Here is a 25566-nt window from a genome sequence, read left to right as displayed (position 1 = left end):
AAAAAAAAAAGGAGAAACCCATCCAGGAGTTTCCCACATGAAGGTGATAGGGGGGAGCAGAGAGACCTCCATGGGGCATGGTTTCCAATAGGAAAGGTCAGGAGGGCCAGGAAACCTGGGGGAGGGCAGACCTAGTACCTAGCCGAGACTGAGGACTAAAGTAGATTACTGCTACTTCTAGAGGGAATTAGCTTTATACAATTATATAATGCTACTCACATTTCACCATGGCGTTTACCAGCACATAGGACTTTTCCTTAACATACCCTTCATAGATTACAAGTTACTTTATAGAATTTCTAATCTGAAATTTCTGACGCATTACAAAATATTCCTTTGTACAAGCAGAGCACAGTCAGGAGCACTTACAATTTCAAGTGAAATCCTTAGTGTATTGTTCCTGGTGATCTATCTGTACAGAGGTCATAACCGGAAAGGACCTAGTTCTAGGAATGATAAGGACAGAATGGAACTTTAAGTATTCCAGTGATGCACATGGGAGTGCGGCAACCTGGTCTCCATGGGGAATATTGACTGACAAGGCTACTAATAATACTATGACAGCCATACATATTATAGCCATTCATCAAAAAAAAAAAAAAACACTTGCTTTCCATGAGAGTGGACTAAGCTGCTGTTAGACACCACTACCATCATATCTACTTAAAGGGATTCTATCATTGATAGCAGTGGTTTTGAGATAGACATTCCTGGATAGCTTTTAAAAAGGCTATTCTACTACTACCTTCTTTTTAACTATTTTCCCCGCCGTTCCGTTGTAATCCTGGTTATTTACTTTATGTAAATGAGCCCACCGAGCACCTTGGGCTTTCCCCAGGGCCAACCCCCCCCCCCCCCCAAGTCATAACTTTATTCATGCCCCTCCATTGCTTGTGCCCCGTCTGACCAATACTGAGAGTCTAGGAGTGGATTGACCCCCTCCATCTATCGCCAAACATAACGCAAAGCATATGAAACTTTCCTGAGATGTGGAAAGATCTGTTTTTACCGACCTCCATCACAACATGGTTGCACAATGGTTTAAGAGTGAATATGATTAAAAAAATACACATGGGTTAATTTCTGATCTTTATTACAAACTGTAACCAAAACACATATAAAACGACAGAACAACATAGAAATATATGCAAGTGACTTCCTCAGAGTCTATGTACACTGGCTGGATAAAATCAGTCTGTGAGATAATACATAGCATCTAACAGGGCATATACCAAATGACAAAACTCAATAAAAGGCTCAACAGTAGGTCAATAAGTCACAAGGATTCTAAAAACGCACTACCGTACACAGCAAGTTAGAGGGAGTCAAGGAGTTAAAAATTCACCTTGCCAGTTAATAAAGTCTTCGTAACTTTACAGTATCCAAAAAGAGATCTGGTACCGACAGAGAGCAAGACAAATGTCAACAAAAGCTGTGAGCTCCGAACACCCACAGTGACTTTGGCGTCATTATAAGGGAGCGGGTGGTAATAAATAACTTGGCAGTGCCTAAAACCCAACAAGCTTAAAACTATATTTAGATTAAGATACACAAATGTCATTTTAAAGGAGCATGTCATGAGACAAACTGATAAGATCTTTCTTTGTGCAGTGCTATTTGAAAGTTAATAGCTGCCTTAATTTTCGTTAAGAACAAGGTGCAGACAGATTAGAACATGTCGTCTTCATTGTCAGAATCTTCTATATAGGTAATGGGTTTTTTTGCCCGAGCTGTCCGGGAACGAGCTGGTGCAGCACTGACAATGGGTTCTGAATCGGACAGGTTGACATCAAAGTCATCGTCATCATCTAATGCCTTGGTTTTCTAAAAAGAAAGAAAGAAAAAAAAAAAAGTTTACAACAAATGTTCAAGAGCTCACAGGAAAGGCCATTAAATCTGGGGTGCTGTCTAGCTCTGTCTTACCTTTGATGGCTTAGTTTTTGGTTTTATTCCAAAATCTGAATCAGAGTCAGAATCGGAATTCTTTCTCTTGCGTGGCTTTGCAGTCTTCTTGGGAGGTGCAATATCATCATCAGAATCTTCTATATGCTTGGATGCAGCAGATTTAGAAGACTTTGGCTTAGACAGTGCATCAATGATGGATGGCTGCTTGTCTAGAAAGAGAGGATGTTTATTACACGACGTATCCAGCATCCGCAGCACAAGGCCAGCATTTAAAGATGTTGGTCTGATATGCCAACCACATTTTCAACTTGCTGATTCCTTTAAGGTAAAGAGGACCTTGCATCTCACCGGGCACACATGGTTTTATATACCACTAGAAAGCCAACAGTGCCCTGAATTTAGTGCACGGTCTGCTTTCCTGTTATGTGCCCCGTGGGAAGAGATAGCGGTGCATTTACTGATTCCTCTTCACCATCAGTAGGGCATTCCTGACTGTCTAGCTGGGAACGCCCCTCCTGACAGTACTCGTCCATAGCCTTATACTGTCACAGGGGGCGTTCCTTACCGCTCAGCAATGAAAAATATATATAATACTTCCAGCACAATATTGGTCCTGCTGCATCAGTGTCTTCTGAAAGTGAAAATGCTCGATCCCATCAGCAGAACTGCACTGTAATACGGAGCCTATGTTGGGAGGGGGGGGGGGGGGGTTCACCTCCCCCAGGCAATTAATTTTTTTTTTATACCTTTATGTTGGCAGATATAGTTGTCCCTCTCTCCCCCAGTTATGATCTTAAAGAGATATTCTAGTAAGTGCAAGTTATCTGTATGATTGGTAAAGTTTTAACCACTTGAACTACCACCAATTCAGGAAAATTGGGTCCCATAAGTTTTACATAAGTAGAGCAGCAAGTCACGCTTGTACAGTGCTACTCTGTGTCTCTATGGGACTGCCAAAGAAAAGATGAAAATACTACTATTCTCTGGCACTCCTCCAGAAGTGAATATAGAGAAAGCAAATGGACAACATGACACTTTACACATAACACAGGACCCCCATTCTCTGATAGGGGTTTTAGAGATTGGATCCCCACCGATCAGTTACCACCTCACCTGTGAATAACACTTTCCCTCTATTCTTGCCTACCTTTCTTTGCAGCAGTGGACTCTGTCTTCTTGGCACGTTTTTTAGGAGCAGGTTTTTCTGCCCCCACTTTCACTGGGGCAGTGTGTAGTTTTTTCTTGGTGGCTGCTGGAGCAGTGACAGTGGGCACTGATGGTTTTACTGGGGCCTCATCATCACTGTCAAGTACAACGGATGCCACTGAAAGGAGTATATAAGAAAAGGTCTTTAAGACATCTTTCATTGCAACAAGTAAAACATTAAGATTAGGCGCTGACATTAAAACTAGATTCATACCTGGTTTAGGTGGTTCAGGGGCTTTCACAGGAACAGTTTCTTTAACTTTGTCTGGAGTAGGATCTTTCTTAGCCTTCCTATGGACAAAAAAAAAAAAAAAAAAAAAAAATACTGCTGTTAAGTGGTTATGAATTACACATGAGTCTGTAGCGGACAGTATAACAGAAGAGTAGATTGCCATCCACACAAACTACAAAAGGAAAATAAAAAAACAAAGCACAAACTAAAAACGATGTAAGACAGAAAGACCCGAGTTAGGTTGTGTCTCCTCAATTAAGTCTACAACAAATTCTTGACACAATACATATGTAAACCATGTGAATTTTGCACCATATTAGTGTGGTCAAAGTCTTTACATTTAAAAAAATTTAAAAAAAAAAAAAAAATCTAAAAAGACAGGGATCTTCATATTCTGTACGTACTTGACAACAGTTTTGGTCTTCTGAGCTGGTTTAGGAACTTCGAAGGACTCATCATCTGACAGTGCGCAAGGGTCAAATGCAGCATCACTGTCAATATCACTGTCATTAGCAATATTCATGCTGTTGTCTTCATCAGAATCCATCACATATTTCACATTTGCTACAAAGGCAAAAAAACAAACAAAAAAAAACAAAACAGAGTCAGACAAGCTATTTAAAAGCATATCGTCCATGAGCTATACCTATGGGACATTGGAGTATATGAGCCTATTGTTGCTATTAGCAAGCAGATTCCAATTCTCAGATTAATTCTGACAACTGAATACCATATTGTTTGCTATAGGCAATACACTTCCTCTGTATTAGTGATTATGCACAAGGCTCTAGATGTAGGTCTGTGGGATTGTAAAACCTCAAATATTACCAGGAACAAACATTTACAATTCTCAGTGGAAGTGCATCACTTTTTTTTGCCATTGTGTCAGGTGGTTTGTGTTATATATTTAATTAATAGAGATGAGCGAACACTGTTCGGATGTTTCCATTCATTTCTATGGCAGCGTGCTGTTCGGATCGGCTGATCCGAACAGTGTTCGCTCATCTCTATTAATTAACCCACCTAACATTTAATAGAAAAACTGAATAGAATAGAAGCTGCATTTGCCAAGGAAAGGGAAGAATAATCACTTTAAAGAAGACCTTTCATGTCACTGGGCACATGCGGTTTTATATACTGCTAGAAAGCAGAGTTACACTTTAAGAGTAAAAGAGGTATGTATTGACTTTCTGCAGACAAAAAAAAACAAAAAAACATGTATTCTGCATATATTAACATCTTACCAGCAGCTCGTCTTGGCTGAGCCGCACGTGGAGCTATCACCTCTGGCTCTGAGTCACTTTGTGAATCTGAATCCATAATCTGGCTTTCTTTCTTCACAGGTTTGAATGGGAGGGTTGCTTGCTTCTTGCCATCTTTGGTTGCTTTTGCTTTAGTGGCTGTTTAGACCAAACTTGAGTTAAACCATTGTACAGTTAATAAAACCAATATGCATGAAATGTATCAGAATTAGAAAACATGATGGATTTCTTCTTCACAGGAAGTCATAGGTTGGTCACGTGGCCATGCTGCGGCTCAGTCCCATTCAGATTAGTGAAACTAAGTGGTAGCCATGTTTTTTAATCCTGCACAAGCTTAAACAGTAGATCACAAACCTGGCTCTTTTTTCACTTTTTTGCTCAGCCTTTCAGCAAGAGACATGCCCTCAGGACTATTCTCAAGGCTGTTCTCAGGGCTTCCCAGCTGGTCGTCATCATCTCCAAAGTCCATCTTCTTAGCAATAGACTCATTCTAGACAATACAAAATAGTCCACAGGGGAAATAAGATTAGAACTTAGAAAGGGCCCGTTTGCTCTTCAAAGACTGATCACATAAGTGCCAGGACAACAATCCCAAACGTTACACCTTCCAGCAAGTAATAATCCAAAGTTTCTAATACAAATAACCACAATGTAGAGATCTCGCTTGCAAAAAATGTAGGAGTGAAAAATCCTCATCACAATGCACTTCATTTAGAATAATTCAAAGAGAAGTGCCACCTAACAATAGGCAACCGAATAAAGGTCTCCTTCCCCCACCCCACCCAAACTGCTATTTGTAGTTTATAAGTGCAAAACATTAAAGGGGTTGTACAGTTATGGACACTCATGCCATATTCACAGGACAGGGATAAGTGTCTGATCACTGGGGTCCCTCTGATCAGGAGGACTAAAAGTCCCCCTAAAAGACTTCTTTTAAACGAAGCACCAGTGTGACCAACACTCCATTCACTTATATGGGGCTACGGACACTGCCAGAGATTATAGTCCTGGAAGTTGCATTGAAGTGAATGGAGAGCCGGTCCTCCTAATCATTGGGGAACCCTGTGTTCGGGCCCCAGCGATCACCTGTGGATAGGTGTCCATAACACAACCCCTTTAAGCACCACCATTCCAAACCAACCTTCACTCTCCTTTGGATCTTCTTCGTAGCTTCTGCTTTCATAGCAGTCGTGACCCTAGGAATGATGCGCCTTCCATGTGGTGATGGTAGGATCTCCTGTAACTGCATCTTTTTAACCTGTGCTCTTCCACTTTTGCCCTTCACCACTTTGCCCTGGAGGGAAAGCTGTTCATCGGCCCGGTCCCTTTCTTCAACGCGCTGTCAATTCAAGAACAAGTCTCTGGTTACTACACTAAAATTTTACATAATGTAAAATGCTGGCAAAGACTGAACATTTCACAAACTACTGTATGGGAAGGGAGTCAATGACATGACCTACATCTAGTTCTTCTGCAAAGGCGGCAAGGTCTTGTTTCCACAGATCAGATGGAGACTTCCTCTGGAGATCGTGCAGCTCTGCAATCTGATAAAGAAATGGAAAGCTTTTATATGGAATACATATGATGATGAACCTAAAATACTAGATAAAAACCAGCTAACGCTGGGTTCACACCTGCGTTCAATGTGTCCGTACTATGGTTTCCGTCTTCTGCATGGCAGAAGACGGAAACCATAGACCGGGTCCGGCCGTGCGCGGCGGTGAGCGTTTTAGGCTCTCCGCCGCGAAACCGGATTTTTTTTATCCGGACACAGAGTACTGCATGTCCGACTCTGTGTCCGGATTATAAAACCCGGTTTCGCGGCGGAGAGCGCAAAACGCTCACGGCCGGACAGCTTTCTCACCCATTCAAATGAATGGGTGAGAAAGTCTCCTGCAGGCTTCCGTCTCCTGCATCTGTTTTATGCAGGAAACGGAAACCTGCAATAAAGAAAGAAGAACGCAGATGTGAACGAGCCCTAATTCATCACAAAAAAAACCCCAAACACATACTAAGCAACAAACACTGCTCAAATTTCTAGGTGCTCATTTGAGGCTAACCTTAGTATCCCTCTGCTTGCACAGCTCATCCTTCTTTTCTTTGGTCAGATACCACATCGGCATATTAAGGAGATAGTTAAAATCTGGCCCACTGGTTGTAGCTTCAGTTTCCTCTTCCTCAATCATCTCTCCAGCTTCCTCCTGCAAAGTAAAAAACACATATTAGGAAGCAGCTTTGTATAAAACTGGTATAGGACTCAAAGTTCACCCCAAATAAAACATATGTCTATAGACCACACTTCTTATAATCAATGGTGGTGCGACTGCTTTTTTAGCATTTCAGCTCAACCAGTGACTGTAAATTTGGCAGACTGTCTAAGCCTGCAGTTATACTTGACTGTTAGCTAGTCAATAAAATATGGAAATGATTGTACCTTTTCTTGAGTTTGTTTCCATGTTTTGACTGGATCAGAGTCATATCCCCTCTGGACTAACATCTGGATAAGTTCTTTCTTTGGCTTGTTTTCTAGGTAGAAAAAATGTGCACGTTAATTTACTGAACAGCTCACATAAACCGCTTTAAAGGGGTTTCCAGCATTTTGACATTTCCCTTTTATTGGATCAATAGATGTGTTAAGGGGGCATTGCGTTCTGACCTTTACCGAGACCCTGGCAAGAGGTTTTAATGAATGCATGCTCACTATGTGGTTGTAGGAAACTGCCAAGCTCTACACTAACCATTACAAGTCTGAAAAGTCAGAGAGGTCTGCAAGCAAGATGATGATGATGATGATGATGATGTGGCCATGTGTCATTATGTAAGTCACCTGGAAATTTTTATCAGCATGTCTATTAGAATGTATTTCTGTCCAAATTTAAATAACTTTATTAAGATTTCTGTCATCATACCGATCACAATTTTGCCCTCAATCTTTTCCAGGATAAATCGAGCTTGGTTGCTCAGCTTGGAGGACTCTGCGGTCAGCATCCCCAGCAACCAATCCTTCCTCAGACCATAATAGCGGAGTCGCAGATCATAAAACTCTCGCAAGATATCCAGAACGGTTTCATATTTCTTCAGACACCCAGTGTGATCAAAGAGAACCTTTAAAATAGTAAAAATGAAATGCGTAAGTACAAAGCAATCTAATAATCTAACACAAAGGCAAGTGAAGTGACTGACTAAGGGGAATACTTACCATTGAGTTACAGGTAAGAGGAGTCTGGAGCTTAAAGATTTTGTGCAAGCCATGAGCTTCCGCTTCAGCCAATTTCTCCTCTGTCATCTTAACAATGAATTTAACAGTGGTGTCTGTATGATATTCTTTATAGTCTGTGATCAGTGCAGGAGTCTTTTCTGTCCCATTCAACATGGGCTCCAGTACCTGTTCCTTGTAATTCTAATTAAAGAGGGGGAAAAAGAAAGGTTTAGAAGTAGCTTAAAAAATAAAATAAAAAGTCTAGTGGAATCACTGATAAAACTGTAGGTACCTGTGTCCATGTCCTGACAGGGAGCTCAGAGATTTCAATAGTGGTTGCATCCAGCACTGAGACTTCACCATTGAGGATATACTGGTTTGGGCCAAGCTCTTGGATGACACCTTTGAAATTCTTGTAGCTTGGGAGCTGTGTAAGAGAAAGGTTATGCCACATTACCAAATTAATTTTGTTTTATAGCTCACAGATACAACTCCAGATATTGTATGCATTTTAAAATTATACAAACCATAGGCTGCGGCTCTTCACCATCCAACATTTTCCGGATATTGTTTACTATCTCACGGACATCATAATTAGGGATTTTACAAGACCAACCAGTGCCAATTCCCTCTGCACCATTCACCAGTACCATGGGGATAATGGGAATATACCACTCAGGCTCAACCTTCTGGTTATCGTCATATATGAACTTCAGAACACTATCATCCACACTGGGAAAGAGGAGACGAGCAAGTGTGCTGCAATAAAAACAAAGTAATGTTACAAAAATACACAGAACACTTCATTTACTAAGCTTAAAAGAACAAGAAAACCCCACAGAAACATGAAATATACAAAATAGGTGTTCCTTACCTAAGCATTGTGAAGATGTATCGAGGGCTGGCAGCATCTTTACCACCATGCAATCTAGTACCAAACTGACCAATAGGTTGCAAGAGGTTGATATTATTGCTGCCCATGAAGTTCTGGGCCAAGTTGATAATTGTCATCATTAGAGAGGTCTGTAGAGGAAAGAAGGAGACTGGAGAAATTAATATATCAGACACAGACAAAAGGTTTAAAGAGATAATTCTAGTACAGAGATACCATTACAATAATTTCCATTACATGGCCATTATGGGATCACACTTGTCACCTATCCACGGGTGATGTTTGCACAATCCATCACATGGATTTACACTGATTGCCAATATGAGTGAATATGAATGGAGTATTGGCCAGAATGCATCCTTACTTTCCATTCAACGTCTATGAGATTGATGTACCCATGTACAGGGTTTTGCCGGTTGACAGTGTACACATTATATAGAGCAACAGGGTGCAGGCATCACTGCTTGCTGCATCCAAACTCCTCCTCACTGCAGTTGTGTAGGAAGCAGAGATGGGTAGCTCAGTACCCCTGCTGTAGTGACCAGGATACAGAGGACATAAAATCTCTGAACATATGATAAGGCAACAATTGACATTGATCACAGGTAGGAATCTCAGAATAGATCGTTTACAGCGATATCACTAAGGTATGGAATGAAATACATACATATACAATAGTCTATGTGGAGGAACAAGAATTTAAATTGGGGTTTTTAATTGGACGTTTCACAATTTGGAAAGGAGGGGAAAGCGGTTAATTGCTAAATGCTCTCAGAACCAGTCATTGGGCATTGTCACCTACAACACACCTTTGTCCTTGTAAATTAGCAAGGATTCAGGTGAAGGAACCTCCAACAATTCTAAAAGGAATATGGTAATCTAGACCAAGATCTTACCTCACCATGATGATATGCTGACATTTCGGCTACAGAGCCAGCCAACTGAGCAACTTTCACTTCTCGCTTATCATTTCTTTTGAAGCAAGTAAACAGGACCTTTCGTTGACCTGGCTTCAGACCTGTCAAACAACATTTATTACTATCTTAATCAAAATCTAGTAGTAGTAGTAGTAGTAGTAGTAGTAGTAGTAGTAGAAGAAAACAAAGTTATATTCTTACCATCGACCAAGGATGGGATGGAACGTTCGTTGTCAGAGTTGGAGAAGAGAATCAGCTCCTTGTTAATGAAGTCATTGTAGGTCAAGTGCTTTGTGGCTTTTCCATACAGGTAATCCTGAATGCAAGAATTAAAACAGCAATTACATATCAAGTCAGTGATCTGCCAGAGAAATATCACCATAGTGAATGTAGCGTTGGAGACAGTACCTCTGGCAAACCATGAATTCTTCTTTGTCTCCTGTCTTCCATGAAATTTGTCAGCCATTCCTTACGGTCATCAACTTTCTTCTTGCTAAAGGCCTGGATGTTTTAGGAGGAAAAAAAAAAAAAAAAAAAGTTTTATCCAAAGTAGTCTATATTCGTATAAAAAAAAAAAACAACCTCTATATAGGCTGGATGGAAACATTACTTAGGGGATAAAAACAACAAAGCCCAAAAACTATTAGATAGCTGGGACCAAAAAAACCTCTGAACAACTAGTGTTGTGACACCTGACAACATTGCTTCTGCAGTAAATAAATTCATTTCAATACTACTATATCCCACGTGTGTGAGGAATAACTTACACCAAGATCACTGCAAACAAGTACAATAACTTACGACAATTGGAGAAAACAAAAATACCCAGATAGAAGTCTTACCAAGGTGATCGCAGCATCATCTATGGGGCCGCTGTATTTAAAAGGAATTCGATGTCTCTCCATATCGGCAAAATATTCTTTAGCCTCTTTAGATGTGCTCGTCCCCAGACCTAGAAAGGTTAGATTTGAGAAGTTATATACTGCACAGTAGTTCCTTAGCAAGTCAGGTAAAACACCAAATGAGGTGTCCCTTATTAAACGTCATACACTATAGAACCATACACAGAATGGCCACTTTATGGGAGACACCTGCCCTTTTCACAATTAAAGCTACCATGTATGAAGGAAGCAAGTTTTGTGTGTAACAATTTCAGAGTAAATACAAAAAAAAATAAAAATCTGAGCAACTGAATAAGAAATAATTATCAGGGTGGGCGGTGGGGTGTCAGGGATTCAAAAACTGCCAACTTTGGGAATCCTATGCACATGAATATTTCGCCAACAAAAGGGATCAGAGAATCTATAGAATCATCCTGATGAACAGTCAGCACATGGTTAAATTGTGTCATTTCTTAGTAAGGATGGGATAGAGCAGCAGATGACCAGATTGAGGGTCATTACTGTCTAATGGATACAGAAAGATAAGACCCCAGTGGACATAAAAAAAAAAAAAAAAAAAAAAAAAAAAGCGAAAATTTGATCACCAACCAATGGAAAAAAAAAAAAGCACCCAATGAGGGGCAACACAGTGGTTCAGTGGTTAGCACTGCAGCCTTGCAGTGCTGGAGACCCGAGTTCGAATCCTGCCAGGAACGAAATCTGCAAGGAGTTTGCATGTTCTCCCCATGTTTGTGTGGATTTCCACCCATTCTACAAAAACATACTGATAGGAAAAAAAATAAATAAATAAAAAAAAATACATTGTGATCCCTATATGGGGCAAAAAAAAAAAAAAAAGCACCCAATGAATCCAGGTTTTAATGGGAGGGGCAGAATGTGAGAACAAGGCTGGTGGAGGTAAGCATAATGGTGTTTGGTGGTATTATTTTCTAGGCACACCATGGGACCTCTGATGCATGTGCTCACCATGGTGTATTGCTGCAGCTCAAAAGGCCGAAGGTGATCCATAAAACTACTACATGGATGTCTCAGATAAAAAGACCATTAAGTCTATAATAGTTCTACACAAATTTAATGAAAATGCATTTTAATGTCTTTAGGTTAAGTTACTTACAAAAATATAAATAAAATCAGTCTTCTAACATGCTTAATGCAATCTATTCCTTACAGTTTACTTTTAGATCATTAAGTGACTTTAGCTCAGTTATACGTGAATACAAGTATCAGGTGACATCAGTGTGAGAACCCATCCACCACAAGAGTATGAAGATGGTTCTTACTTGCCTGCCAGCACTACCACACAGGGTTTTTAGAACAAACCTTTGTAGTACTTTATTTTCCAGCTCTTGTGACTGTCAGTGCTGTTCTTCCACTCCTCAAACTCAGGGATACTGTAGAAAGCCAGTTCCTGCTTATTTTTAGAGACCTGCATGGAGAGGGAAAGAAAGATGAGCAAAGAACACAACAGAAAGATGTATGTATAATAGCGCAGTAAGTAAATATCTCACCTTAATAATAGGAGTGATAAATTCTTCAAGGAAGCGGTGCTTCAGCAGAGATGGCCAATTGTGATGGATGAAGTTTATAAGCAAACCCTTGATATGGGAGCCGTCTTGATCCTATAATACGGTCCAAAGTTAGAGTTAGCAGTTCTCATACTAGAAGCATCTGACTACTTAACACTGTAGTATTACCATCTACTGCCAGTTGGCAGAGAGGCCTCACCTGATCTGTCATAATCATGATCTTTCCATAACGAAGACTTTTCAGAGACTCTGAATCTTCATAGTTTTTCTTATATTGCAGACCCACGATCTTGATAATGTTGTTAATTTCGGCATTCTCCATAATCTGAACATAAAATATACAGAAAGTTAGTAACAGACAGAAAATAGGGGGCAGGAGATTCCAAGTTTCACAACTCAAAGCCCTATTAACCATGCACAAAAATTAAAAAGTGTATTCTGGCCCCAAATGAGTTTCTGATACAGGTGACCTATCCACAGCATTCAGAACTACAGTGGTCAAAGGGCAGAGAGACCAGTCTACTTCTATTCAAACAATAGAAGTAAAGCTGCAGCCCCATGTGTTGTATAGCTCTACTTGAATAGGAGCAGACCGTTTCTGCTCCCCAAACAATGCTGTCGTCTCTGGCAGCCAGATAAGTAGACCTATATCAATTTGGGGGTCAGACTCCAAATGATCAGATACCGACTACTTATTCCATGGATAGGTCATCAGTATCAAAAGTTTATTGGGGACCAGAAAATCCTTTATTATTCAAAAACAGAACTCCCCTTATATGCCCAGAAAGTTACTGATTAACCAACATACAGCAAATGTTATAACAACTCACCTGCTTGTGTGAAGCCTCCCGGACATTTAAAAGTTTGCCTCTCAATGGGAACACACCAAAGCGATCTCTTCCAACAACCCCCAGGCCAGAAACAGCCAATGTCTTGGCTGAATCTCCCTCAGTAAGAATAAGTGTGCAATCTCCAGAGTGCTTGCTCCCTGAAAAGGAAAATGCAAACTTTATAGCTATTCAGGCTAGGCTGTACATGTATTTACCACTGGTTCTACACAAAGTTTTCCTGACAGCTCTGGGACAGTTACCTGCATCATTAGCATCATCCAGTTTGGGGATCCCCTTGATCTTAGTGTGCTTCACTGCTGAACACTTCTTATTCAGCTGGGATTGTGCTTTGAACTTTACCCAGTTTAGGATACTTTCCACAATACCACAATTTGTTGCCTGAAAGGACATCAATAACAATTTAGCCAAAGCCCTCACTGAAAATGGAAAAGTACTTCTTTTTTTGCACCCTAATAGAACAGATACTTACTGCTTTAATGAATTTTTCTGACAACGCACATTTAGATCCAAAGCTTTTTGACTGCAACGTCATATTCTCCTTTGTCTGGGAGTCAAAAGTGGGATTTTCGATCAATGAATTCACAAAGAGCCACATGTGGTTTTTCACCTATGGATGGAAAAAAATTAAATGAAAGTTAAAATTCGACAAATGTAATCTTACAACATTATAGCATAATTTCTACCTTCCCTAAACATTTTAAAAAGGCTACTCTGGGCTAGGTTTCTTTTACTACACACTGTTTTATAAAAATTCCTTCCCTCCAGTACCTGCTGCTATGAGTATTGCTGCATCTAACCAATGCACTGACACTCAGGTCCGTACATACCACTTATGTCAATGTACCTTATACTGAGATGCAGGTACAGCCCTGGGAACAACTAAGAATCTAATGGCATGTGTCACATGAATGACTTGCCTGAAATGGCTTCACAGCAACGCCACCCTTGTTCTTCTTCTTCACAACATCAATAATTTTGGCAATAATCTGATCAGCAACATAGTCAACATGTCTACCACCCTGAGGACAAAAAGAAAAATAAAGTATTTGAGCCATGGTCAAACCCAGCAATTTCAATTTCATAAACTTTACCTCTACTTAGAAAACCTTACCTTTGTGGTAGCGATACTATTGACAAAGCTGACTTGCTGAAAGCCCTTTTCACTCATGGTCAAGCACACTTCCCATCGGTCATTCACTACTTCATGGGTGACCTTTAAAGGGTTACCGGTCTCATCTAACTTCTCCTTAACATACAGATCCACATAACTGCGGAAGCCAGATACCTGAAGGACAATCACATCAGAATAAGAAAATTTGTGGCTCCAAATAACACAGATCAGTTACAAATATATGTAAATGTAAAACTTACAGGGAGTCTCTTGCCGTTCAGAAACACCTTCACCCCCTTGGCAGCTCCAGCTACATCATATGCTCTCCGAGACATAAGTGCCACAATGTCCCTGTCCAGAATCTCCATTTTAAATTTACTGAGATCTGGTTGAAATGTAATGCAAGTGTAGTCCTCCCCATCAAAAGATTTGATTTTAGCCTCTCCAGCGGTGGACATGTTATTGGTCCAGGTCTGTTAAAGAGAATAGTGTGTTATTACAAAAAAATAAAAATGATTATATATAATATAGATATCTATCTAGCAGGTCAAAGAATAGATTTATCTATATATCCTAAACATACCCAGTATATCCAATGTAAGGCGATATAAGCAAGGGCTCGTTCACATCTGCGTCCAGGTCTCTGTTCTGCAGGTTTCCATTTCCTGCACAAACCAGGGCAGGAGACTGAAACCTGCCGGCATCTTTCATACCCATTCATTTGAATGGGTATGAAAAGTGTCCGTCCGTGAGCGCTGGGTGAGCGTTTTATGCTCTCCACGGCGAAACCGGTTTTTTAAAACCGGACAGAGTCGGACATGCAGTACTCTGTGTCTGGTTAAAAAAAAAAAAAAAAAAATGGTTTCGCCGCGGAGAGCATAAAACGCTCACCGGCGCTCACAGCTGGACTCGGCATGACAGGTTTCAGTCTTCTGCATGCAGAAGACGGAAACCTGATAACGGAGTCCAGACGCTGATGTTTATCACAAGTTGTAATAAATACAACATACCTACACCAATCCGCTGCTATTACAAGGCTGTTCTAGGTTTCATGTGTGAGGTCTTCACTTAAGAAATACAAGTCAGGGCTGTCACATTGCAGTCAGCAACTGGTCGAAGATGCATTTCCTGTATCAAGACGTCACACAAGAAGCGGGAACCAAGTAGCCTTTGGATGAAACGGCAGGCACACCATGCTTAAACTTTCTTTTCACCAACTGGCAATTGAGGTTTGCTCTATTTACTACACAAAAAACACTCAACGTCTCCAACATCGAACCCAAACAATCCTTTGAGTCTTCTGACAGACTTGTATACACAATAGGTTACCTATGTGCAATTTGTACCTGTTTGAAGATTTTCTTGTATTCCCTACATGCGGTTTCCACAGTAAACTTGGTACTGAAGATATTACACAATTTGGCACCATAACCATTGCGACCACCTGTAGATATAAAAAGGCATATTGAGAAAGTGGAGAACAACTGCAGAAAAACTGTGTGGCAAATATAAGCCGGGAGAGTACAATTGCAGCAGCATATATAGAAGTGCATCAGAATGATAAAACTGGGCCACCTATTACACTTCCAGATTATGCCATTCACTCGAGTCTAGTGTATTTCACCTTGCATGCCCATTCCATGAATTTTTGCCCAATACCCATCCACAAAAGTGCTCAACTTTCAACATTAAAAGGGGGACAGGACCAAATAGATCTTGGCCTCCCCTCTTTCCAACGTACTTATAGCAACTCCATAGGAAGCCATTATTACACATACACCCCTTTGATCATATTGATTCTCAGAGTAGCTGCTTAGAAAATGTTAAAAATTGTATAAAACATTCAGCCAGCAGGCACTGACCTGTAACTTTTTTCTCCTCATCATCATAGTTACTAGAGGTCAACAACTGTCCAAAGATGAGAGCAGGAACATAAACTTTCTCCACTTTGTGCTCAACAACAGGAATACCTTTCCCATTATTCCACACACTGACCGAATTATTCTCCCTGAAAGGCAAACAGAAAAATACATAGTTAAGTTTCTTTATTACGCTAGGTACACATTGTCTGTTCTGGTTTGTCAGAGGACTAGAACAGAGAGCTAATAGCAAACACATAAACTGACCCCACTGACTATAATGGGGTCCACCAGGTGGCCATTGTTTTAAGCCAAGTGTGCCGGATCAAAAAAAAAAAATTAATTAAAATGTGCATTTTAGATGGACACAGTATAGGGGACTCCTACACAGATGTGAATATAGCCTTAGACCTCAAAAACCATATCATGTGGATATGCCCCACAAATTGTAAGCTACTTACGGGTCAATTGTAATCTTGATGCATGACATTGTTGGATCCCTTTGCTTGTTATCGGCTGCATTTACTGAAAAAGAGAGTTAAAAAAAAAAAGGTTATTCACTAAGGTTAGTCTTTCAACATTGGTTATAGGGTTTCTAGCTCTATAATGCCGGCCTATTCTTATAGGGGTTTTCCAAGCTAAAAGATTGAGGAATAAACCAAGGATCAGATTGGTGGTGCAACACCTAGCACCATCACTGTTTCAGCAACTGATACACAGGGAAGGGAGCAGGAACAAGCCAAAACTGATCTATGTGCAGTGGGAGAACTGAATCACTGCAGCTTAGGTCCCATTCAAGTGAAAGGGTGCCGACTGTTCTGTTCAAATCTCCATTACAGCTTGTCAAACTCCATGGAGTGTAGTGTTAATTTTCCTGTAAAAACAGTGGGACTCAAGACTGAACCTGAGACTCCAAGTCATTGTGGTCCATCAAGTATTATGGTCTCTCGTCAGCTTGGTGTTGTGGATGCAATTATAAATGCAAACTAGAATGCAATTGTGAACTAAGCCTAACCCTGCAAAATAAAAATAAGCGGGTATACAACAACACTAACTTGTGAAGCAGCCATAGTGGGAAAAGGATTCCAACGAAAAATAAAAGAAATTGTACAATTAAAAAAAAATACTTACCTAAGATCTCATCAAAGATCTTATACAAGCCAGGGACAAATGTCACTTCTCTGCTGTTTAGTCCTTCCACTTCATCATACACCCACATTTGCTATAAGATACAAATAGGATTATTTTGGTGCTTTAGTTTCAGCTTCTAGTAGAGCAGAGAACAATTGCAGTAATACTGAACACACAAGTGCTAGTGTCAAACTGTTCAGTCTAAGTCTAGTAATAGGGCCCACTTATATGGCCAAATAGTCTGAATATGTCCAGGGCTGTGGAGTCCGAAGACCAAACCACCAGCTCTCATTGTTCCATAGCCTGACTCCAACTCATCATTTGATATATTTACCAATAACAGTGACCAGGGTTGGGTCTGGTCAGTGCAATATACCAACAAGTCAAGTTTTGACTGCTACAGCCCTCTCAGGTTAAATCTGATCCATTTCATATTGATGGTCACTGTAAACCCCATTCTCACCTGTGTTACAGGCTCTACAGAACCAATGTAGGTGTCAGGACGGAGCAATATATGCTCCAATTGAGTCTTCTTTTGGTAAATCCTCTCAACAGAAAGGCGCTTGTTGTCAGCTTTCTTCACCTTATCCACTGTGGACTTATTCTCAAAGAGAGGCTGGAAGAGAGCAAACATCCATGAGTAAGCGAAACAGGAAACAACAACATTTTGTGCCATTTTTTTTCTCTTGCCCCCACCATTTCTGAGCAATCAATGCTGTTAGTTTTAGTGCCCCATATGCCATTTAGGCGCAGTACAGTCAGCAGATGCTTGACTTATAGCACTTTTTCATATGGCAATTTTTGTAGGTCATCGCAATAAAGTCTCCAGTCACAGATGGAAAGTTTAAAGAAGCAAGTTGGAGTGAGGGAACCATATAAAGCCATAAGGCAAAGGACTTTGTTAGATTTTGGAGTTACAGGGGACCTGCAGAATCTGCCAATCTACTTTCAGTTTTGCTCTGGCCAAACTTAGAAACCAGATCTGTACTGTATTCTAGGGCTGGGTGATTATGACCTAAACCAAAATTGTGATTAAACGGCCATTTTACCTTGTGATTAATGATGATTATTTAGGTCATGCCACTTTTAAACCACACGCCGTGTACAGAATGACTGTGGGTTCGCCTTGCAGTTTCGTTTGGACCCAACACAGCTGCACAGAAACTGCCATCATACTTTGGGGTCTCTTGAGACCCTAAGAGTATAATGATCATAGGCCCAGGTAAAACCAGTGTTACTGACTTCTCCAACTCAACTCCCTGCTGTCATCTGTCTGACATCAAGGACCACGGAGGCCTTGGGCCTCAGTGTCATGTGACATTATGGTACATCAATGCACGTGAACTCTCTGATTTCAAGCAGAAGAGAAAAGGGAGCTGTGCTGGAGCCCAGGAAAGGAGAATAAGGCTGAGGCCACACATTGCGGAAATGCAGTTTTTTTGTTGCAGATTTTGTTGCGGTTTTTGGAGCCAAAGCCAGGGTACACTTATTAGGAGTAGGGATGCAGCCCCATCTACTATATAGCAGTGATGCCAGGGTACACTTATTAGGAGTAGAGATGCAGCCCCATCTACTATATAGCAGTGATGCCAGGGTACACTTATTAGGAGTAGAGATGCAGCCCCATCTACTATATAGCAGTGATGCCAGGGTACACTTATTAGGAGTAGGGATGCAGCCCCATCTACTATATAGCAGTGATGCCAGGGTACACTTATTAGGAGTAGAGATGCAGCCCCATCTACTATATAGCAGTGATGCCAGGGTACACTTATTAGGAGTAGGGATGCAGCCCCATCTACTATATAGCAGTGATGCCAGGGTACACTTATTAGGAGTAGGGATGCAGCCCCATCTACTATATAGCAGTGATGCCAGGGTACACTTATTAGGAGTAGAGATGCAGCCCCATCTACTATATAGCAGTGATGTCACGGCACACCTATTAGGAGCAGGACTGGAGCCCTATCCACTGTATAGCAGTGATGCCAGGGTAAACATATTAAAAGCAGAGATGCTACCAGTTCCATTAGTTTGAAAAAAAAAAAAAAACCCTTTTGGCACATACATATATATATATAAGGGAGCGTTCACACTACCGTCGGTGTCCGACATGTAGTGTCCGCTCAAAATCTGTCACGGACATTAGGAGCGGACACTAGCTGTGTCCGTGACACCTGTCATTCACTTGAATGGGCATCGGGTGCGTTCTTTTGCACTCCATGCCCGTCCTTCCCTGTCCGCAAGAGAAGATGTCCGACTTCTCAAGCGGACAGAGGAACCCTGCATGCAGGGTTTTTCTGTCCGCTTGAGAAGTCGGACATCTTCTCTTGCGGACAGGGAAGAACGCACCCGATGCCCATTCAAGTGAATGACAGCTGTCACGTACACATCTAGTGTCCGCTCCTAGTGTCCGTGACAGATTTTGAGCGGACACTACATGTCGGACACCGACGGTAGTGTGAACGCCCCCTAACAGTATTCTTTGTCAGAGCCCTAATTGTGTTACCAGATAGCACACTAACCCATTGTTTTTTATGGCCCAGTCCACCATAAATACAGAGTAAACCATGTACTTTCAAGGGTCTATACGCCTGGGGGCAAAACTTAATCCTGTCTATTTTATAGGCTCATTAAATATGGACCCCTGCATGAAGTCTTACAGGGCTTATCCAGTTTCCGGTATTGAAATAACCATCTACACCGCTACTCCATCTAGGATTTCCCAATATGCATTGAATGTTTTCTCGCAGTATTACGGCCATGACCCTATCAGAGTCAGTAGTGAAAAAAAAAACATCTTAGCCGTGGTTCACATCTGCATTCGGTATTCCGTTCAGGGAGTCCGCATGGGGACCCCCCCCCCCCCCCCCAAATGGAATACCGAACGCATTGACAAGCGGTTAGCAGTGAAAGCACACAGTCCCCATAGACTATAATGGGGTCCATGTGTTTTCCACGCACTCTCCGCACAAGTTATGCGGAGAGGAAAGTAGCTCATGAAGTACTTTTCTCTCAGTGTGACTGGTGCGGACACTGCATGGAAAATACACGGACCCCATTACAGTCTATGGGGACTGTGTGCTTTCATAAGCTCACCGCTTGTCAATGCGTTTGGTATTCCATTCGGGGGATCCCCAAGCAGACTCCCCGAACACAGATGTGAATACCAAACGCAGATGTGAACCGGGCCTTACAGTTTTTATGGTAGCTGACTCACAAGACAAACTGGGACTTGTAGCGCCAAATGATGCTTATGCACACACACAAGTCTAGTAGTAATCAAGCTGATATATGTAGTACTGCCCCTCAGGGCTGTGCAGTGGGGAGGTCAGAGAAATATTTGATGGAATTAATCATTTTATTAGAAGTCACATTCGCTAACTTTTCTGACTCTGGCCAAAATTGGTGCCAACTCCACATCTCTGCTCTGTTTACCTGCAAATTTAGGTGTCTGGTAGTGACCCTGCTGGGAGTTGTAGTGCCACATCTACCCACAAATATACAATTACATGTCTGGAAGTGACCCTGCTGGGAGTTGTAGTGCCACATCTACCCACAAATATACAATTACATGTCTGGTAGTGACCCTGCTGGGAGTTGTAGTGCCACATCTACCTACAAATATACAATTACATGTCTGGTAGTGACCCTGCTGGGAGTTGTAGTGCCACATCTACCTACAAATATACAATTACATGTCTGGAAGTGACCCTGCTGGGAGTTGTAGTGCCACATCTACCTACAAATATACAATTACATGTCTGGAAGTGACCCTGCTGGGAGTTGTAGTGTCACATCTACCCACAAATATACAATTACATGCCTGGTAGTGACCCTGCTGGGAGTTGTAGTGCCACATCTACCTACAAATATACAATTACATGTCTGGAAGTGACCCTGCTGGGAGTTGTAGTGTCACATCTACCCACAAATATACAATTACATGCCTGGTAGTGACCCTGCTGGGAGTTGTAGTGCCACATCTACCTACAAATATACAATTACATGTCTGGAAGTGACCCTGCTGGGAGTTGTAGTGCCACATCTACCTACAAATATACAATTACATGTCTGGAAGTGACCCTGCTGGGAGTTGTAGTGCCACATCTACCTACAAATATACAATTACATGTCTGGAAGTGACCCTGCTGGGAGTTGTAGTGTCACATCTACCCACAAATATACAATTACATGTCTGGTAGTGACCCTGCTGGGAGTTGTAGTGCCACATCTACCCACAAATATACAATTACATGTCTGGAAGTGACCCTGCTGGGAGTTGTAGTGCCACATTTACCCACAAATATACAATTACTTGTCTGGTAGTGACCCTGCTGGGAGTTGTAGTGCCACATCTACTTGCAAATATACAATTACATGTCTGGTAATGACCCTGCTGGGAGTTGTAGTGCCACATCTACCTACAAATATACAATTACATGTCTGGAAGTGACCCTGCTGGGAGTTGTAGTGCCACATCTACCCACAAATATACAATTACATGTCTGGAAGTGACCCTGCTGGGAGTTGTAGTGCCACATCTACCCACAAATATACAATTACATGTCTGGTAGTGACCCTGCTGGGAGTTGTAGTGCCACATCTACCCACAAATATACAATTACATGTCTGGTAGTGACCCTGCTGGGAGTTGTAGTGCCACATCTACCCACAAATATACAATTACATGTCTGGAAGTGACCCTGCTGGGAGTTGAAGTGCCACATCTACCTACAAATATACAATTACATGTCTGGAAGTGACCCTGCTGGGAGTTGTAGTGTCACATCTACCCACAAATATACAATTACATGTCTGGTAGTGACCCTGCTGGGAGTTGTAGTGCCACATCTAACTGCAAATATACAATTACATGCCTGGTAGTGACCCTGCTGGGAGTTGTAGTGCCACATCTACCCACAAATATACAATTACATGTCTGGAAGTGACCCTGCTGGGAGTTTTAGTGCCACAGTTACCTACAAATATACAATGACATGTCTGGTAGTGACCCTGCTGGGAGTTGTAGTGCCACATCTCCTTGCAAATATACAATGACATGTCTGGTAGTGATCCTGCTGGGAGTTGTAGTGCCACATCTACTTGCAAATATACAATTACATGTCTGGTAGTGACCCTGCTGGGAGTTGTAGTGCCACATCTACCTGCAAATACAACTATAGCAGTCTAGCAAATACACGTCTGCTGGGAGCTGTAGTACCACCTCAACATGTCTAGCAGTGAACATGCTGGGAGTTGTAGTACCACACTTACTTACAAACGTGCAACTGCATGTCTATTATTGAGTGTGCTGGGACCTGTAGTCCTACATCTCCCTGCACATGCGCAATCACATGTCTAGCAGTGAACATGCTGGAACTTGCAGTACTACACATGCCGCAGTACTACGGCAGGCATTTGTCGACGTGAATCAACAATCCCGGGAGAAAAGACGCTGGGACTTGTAGTTCACCCCGACATCAATAAACGACGTACAGTCTCCGCTATGCAGGGGGCTAATGCGTAATATCTACTGTCCTCGTGTATTTTCCCCTACTAATAAGCGAGCTCATACTCACCTTAAGTGGCTCAGTCTCCATATTGAAACGTTATATGATAAGGACAGCCGCCACAAAACCCGATAGAAAACTTCACCCGCGTCGGCTCCTCGCGTCTTCTTGCTGTGTGTCCTCTTGCGATATGGCCGTTACCGCACCAACTTCAAACCTCAGCAAACCGCCGAAAGCCCAACCAATCCGCTGCCAGCGTGGAATAGAATTCTCCAATCACAGAACAAGAGGGCGGAGTTCGTATGAACGAGCCAATGAGCGGGCGAGTAACTTCCGTCGCCTCGGCTATTTACATTTCATAAAACCCTCCAGAAACATATAGCCAATCAGAGAATGAGTTATGGTAAGGGGCGGGTCCTTTGTTATGATTGAAAGAAGAACTGACCAATAGAATGCAGGTAGGACTCCTGCTGACATCTTGTGTTGTAAAGATGTCGTACGTTTCTATTGTGAAGTGGTGTTTTCTGCTGGAAACCCCACACGGTATCGCTGCGGTTGTGTATAAAAGTAAATAAACCTGTCAGAATTTATGGTGCATGAAATTCCAATATACGTATAAGTGGATTGAGGCATATTCACATATTCATGTAAATGTGTGCGACAGTTCTGCAGCACAGCTTGTAATAGGTCTGTCATCTTCACGCATAGTAAAGTGCAGGCAAAATGTGCCAGTATAATATATATACTGGGTAGATTATATATACTGCAGACACACTGGGCAGCTGAGGTGACATCCAGATGCAGAGTCAGGCCAACCACTATTCTTCCTCTCAGGGCCCCATCCTCTCAATCACACTGCAGGGGCCACAATAACCAATCATCTTGCAGTATCTGCGGCTGTGTGGGTACATATCTCTGGATCACATGGCCAAGAGGACCCTAGCTCTGCAACAACAAAAAAAAACTGCGTTTCCGTAACGTGAGGCCTCAGCCTAAAAAGCTGGAGCAAAATCTGCAACAAAAAATCATTTCTCACATTTATAGCAACAAGATATGCTATAAATATGGGATTGACGACATATATCTAGAGTAGAGAGCAGTGTACGTATGACCAACCACATTTCCATTCTAAGGGTTTGTTCACATCTACGTTAGTATTCCGTCTGGGGAAGTCCGCATGGGGACCCCCTGAACGGAATACCAAACGCAATTGCAAGCGCTGGTGCAGTAAAAGCACATAGACCCCATAGACTATAATGGGGTCCGTGTGCTTGCCGCGAGATCTCCGCACAGAACATGCAGACAGGAAAGTAGTTCACAATCTACTTTCCTGTCTGCATGATTCATGCGGGCATCCTGCAGCAAGCACACGGACCTCATTCTAGTCTATGGGGTCCGTGTGCTTTTACTGCACCAGCGCTTGCAATTGCATTTGGTATTCCGTTCGGGGGTCCCCATGTGGACTTTCCCAGACGGAATACCAACGCAGATGTGAACAAACCCTTAGAATGGAAATGTGGTTGGTCATACGTACACTGCTCTCTACTCTAGATATATGTCGTCAATCCCACATTTATAGCGTATCCATCATACGGAATACCAACGCAGATGTGAACGAGGAGTAAGGGTGCATTCACACTGAGTAAACGCTAGCTTATTTTGTAGAGTAAAATTACACTTGTAAATTTTGCTATCCCATTGACTTCAATGATATTTTTTTACAAGTGTAAAAATACGCCAGTAAAAAATACGCCAGTAAAAAATACGCCTGTAAAAATACGCCTGTAAAATATCATTGAAGTCAATGGGATAGCAAAATTTACAAGTGTAATTTTACTCTACAAAATAAGCTAGCGTTTACTCAGTGTGAATGCACCCTAAGTGTGTATGAGACTGTGTGGATCCCAGAGGTCAAGTAGACATGTCATAAATGAGTGAAGTGTTCACATATAGCAACTAGATCACAAAGTGAGGCTTTAATGAGACCAAAAATAATGTTAATGATGCCCGTTGCAGAAAAGCAGTGGAAAAAAAATCTCTGTCACAAATTGTGGGGGAAAAAATGCTACATAAATGCAGCACGTTAAAGGGGTTGTCCAGGAATTGACGCAACCTGTCAGACCAGAAAAGTGTCAAAAAAATAAAAGTCCCCAACACATGCCGCAGTGTTCGTTTGGTCTTGTGATGGTGCCTGAATGTTAGAAGTCCTCAGCCTCATGTCACCGCTGAGGACATTCAAAGGTAGGGCTTGGTGATTTTTTTTTACCTTGGATACAATTAATGTTTATTTAGGGACACTCCCCTTTTTTACATGTCAAGCCCCCTATTTATATTAAGTTATTCACATATCAACAATCTTGAGTGGATCACGTAGAGTCCTTTGTCCTTTAGACAATGGCAGTGTGAGACAGGATGGCATGGATGCAAAATAATTTACATATGTAATGTGAGCAAGTTCACAATGATAGACTGAGCGGACTTTCGAACTCAGTTGCTTTGTGATGACTATCACTTTGCTGTTACTGCAAAACAACATGATTTTTTTGGCGGCGTTTCTACTGTGGGAAAATCGCGGCATTTGCGGCCCGTGGGGCCCTAAGAATTCCTGAAATGTAGCAGAAAAAAATGCTGTCAAAACACTTATTTTCCTGCTTTTCATTCAGTTTTGCTGTGTTTTTCTCAACATTTTTTTTTCCTCCCCTATTAAAAATATAGGGAAACCACTGGTGATTCTGCAGCTAAAATTAACATGCTGCAATTTTGGCCACCTTTGTTCAATGTTGCTCAGCTTCATAACCAGTTCGCTCAGTAGTCTCAGTGAGTCTTAGCTCAGTAGTCTCAGTGAGTCTTAGGCCTCATGCACACGACATAGTGGTTTTTACTGGTTTTTTACTTTTATGATCTTCTACACTTGTCTGTGCTGCAAATGCAGGGAAAAATAGGATGTGCTTCATTATTTGTAGTTCTTGTATACAGTGCAAACACATGTCCACAAAAACTATGTGTATGTTTATGGCTCATAAACATGAATGAGTTTGTAATTTTATCCACAATTGCAAA

The 25566-nt window shown here is 41.6% G+C and overlaps 1 protein-coding gene across 1 annotated transcript; it reads right to left on the bottom strand.

Annotated features, from left to right (window-relative positions):
• Positions 1–1640: 1640 nt before the first annotated feature.
• On the bottom strand, positions 1641–22642 carry TOP2A (DNA topoisomerase II alpha). Its single transcript, XM_075278398.1, has 35 exons — positions 22576–22642; positions 17457–17609; positions 16994–17084; positions 16324–16387; positions 15866–16011; positions 15350–15447; positions 14264–14476; positions 14004–14177; positions 13810–13911; positions 13362–13499; positions 13132–13270; positions 12872–13029; positions 12241–12366; positions 12024–12134; positions 11836–11941; positions 10456–10565; positions 10022–10114; positions 9815–9929; positions 9593–9714; positions 8679–8827; positions 8332–8563; positions 8097–8231; positions 7805–8005; positions 7515–7710; positions 7040–7131; positions 6666–6806; positions 6066–6149; positions 5747–5944; positions 4960–5095; positions 4588–4743; positions 3748–3907; positions 3326–3402; positions 3053–3229; positions 1924–2114; positions 1641–1824 (listed from the first exon to the last, which is right to left on the bottom strand). Exons 1-35 carry the CDS (start codon positions 22594–22596, stop codon positions 1669–1671), a joined length of 4761 nt encoding a protein of 1586 aa, XP_075134499.1. The 5' UTR covers positions 22597–22642; the 3' UTR covers positions 1641–1668.
• Between the last annotated feature and the right edge of the window lie 2924 nt (positions 22643–25566).

This window comes from Leptodactylus fuscus, chromosome 6, assembly GCF_031893055.1.
Source record: "Leptodactylus fuscus isolate aLepFus1 chromosome 6, aLepFus1.hap2, whole genome shotgun sequence".
Lineage (NCBI taxonomy): Eukaryota > Metazoa > Chordata > Amphibia > Anura > Leptodactylidae > Leptodactylus > Leptodactylus fuscus.
The sequence above is the reverse complement of the archived record's forward strand: the minus strand, read 5'-3'. Positions and strand labels throughout refer to the sequence as shown.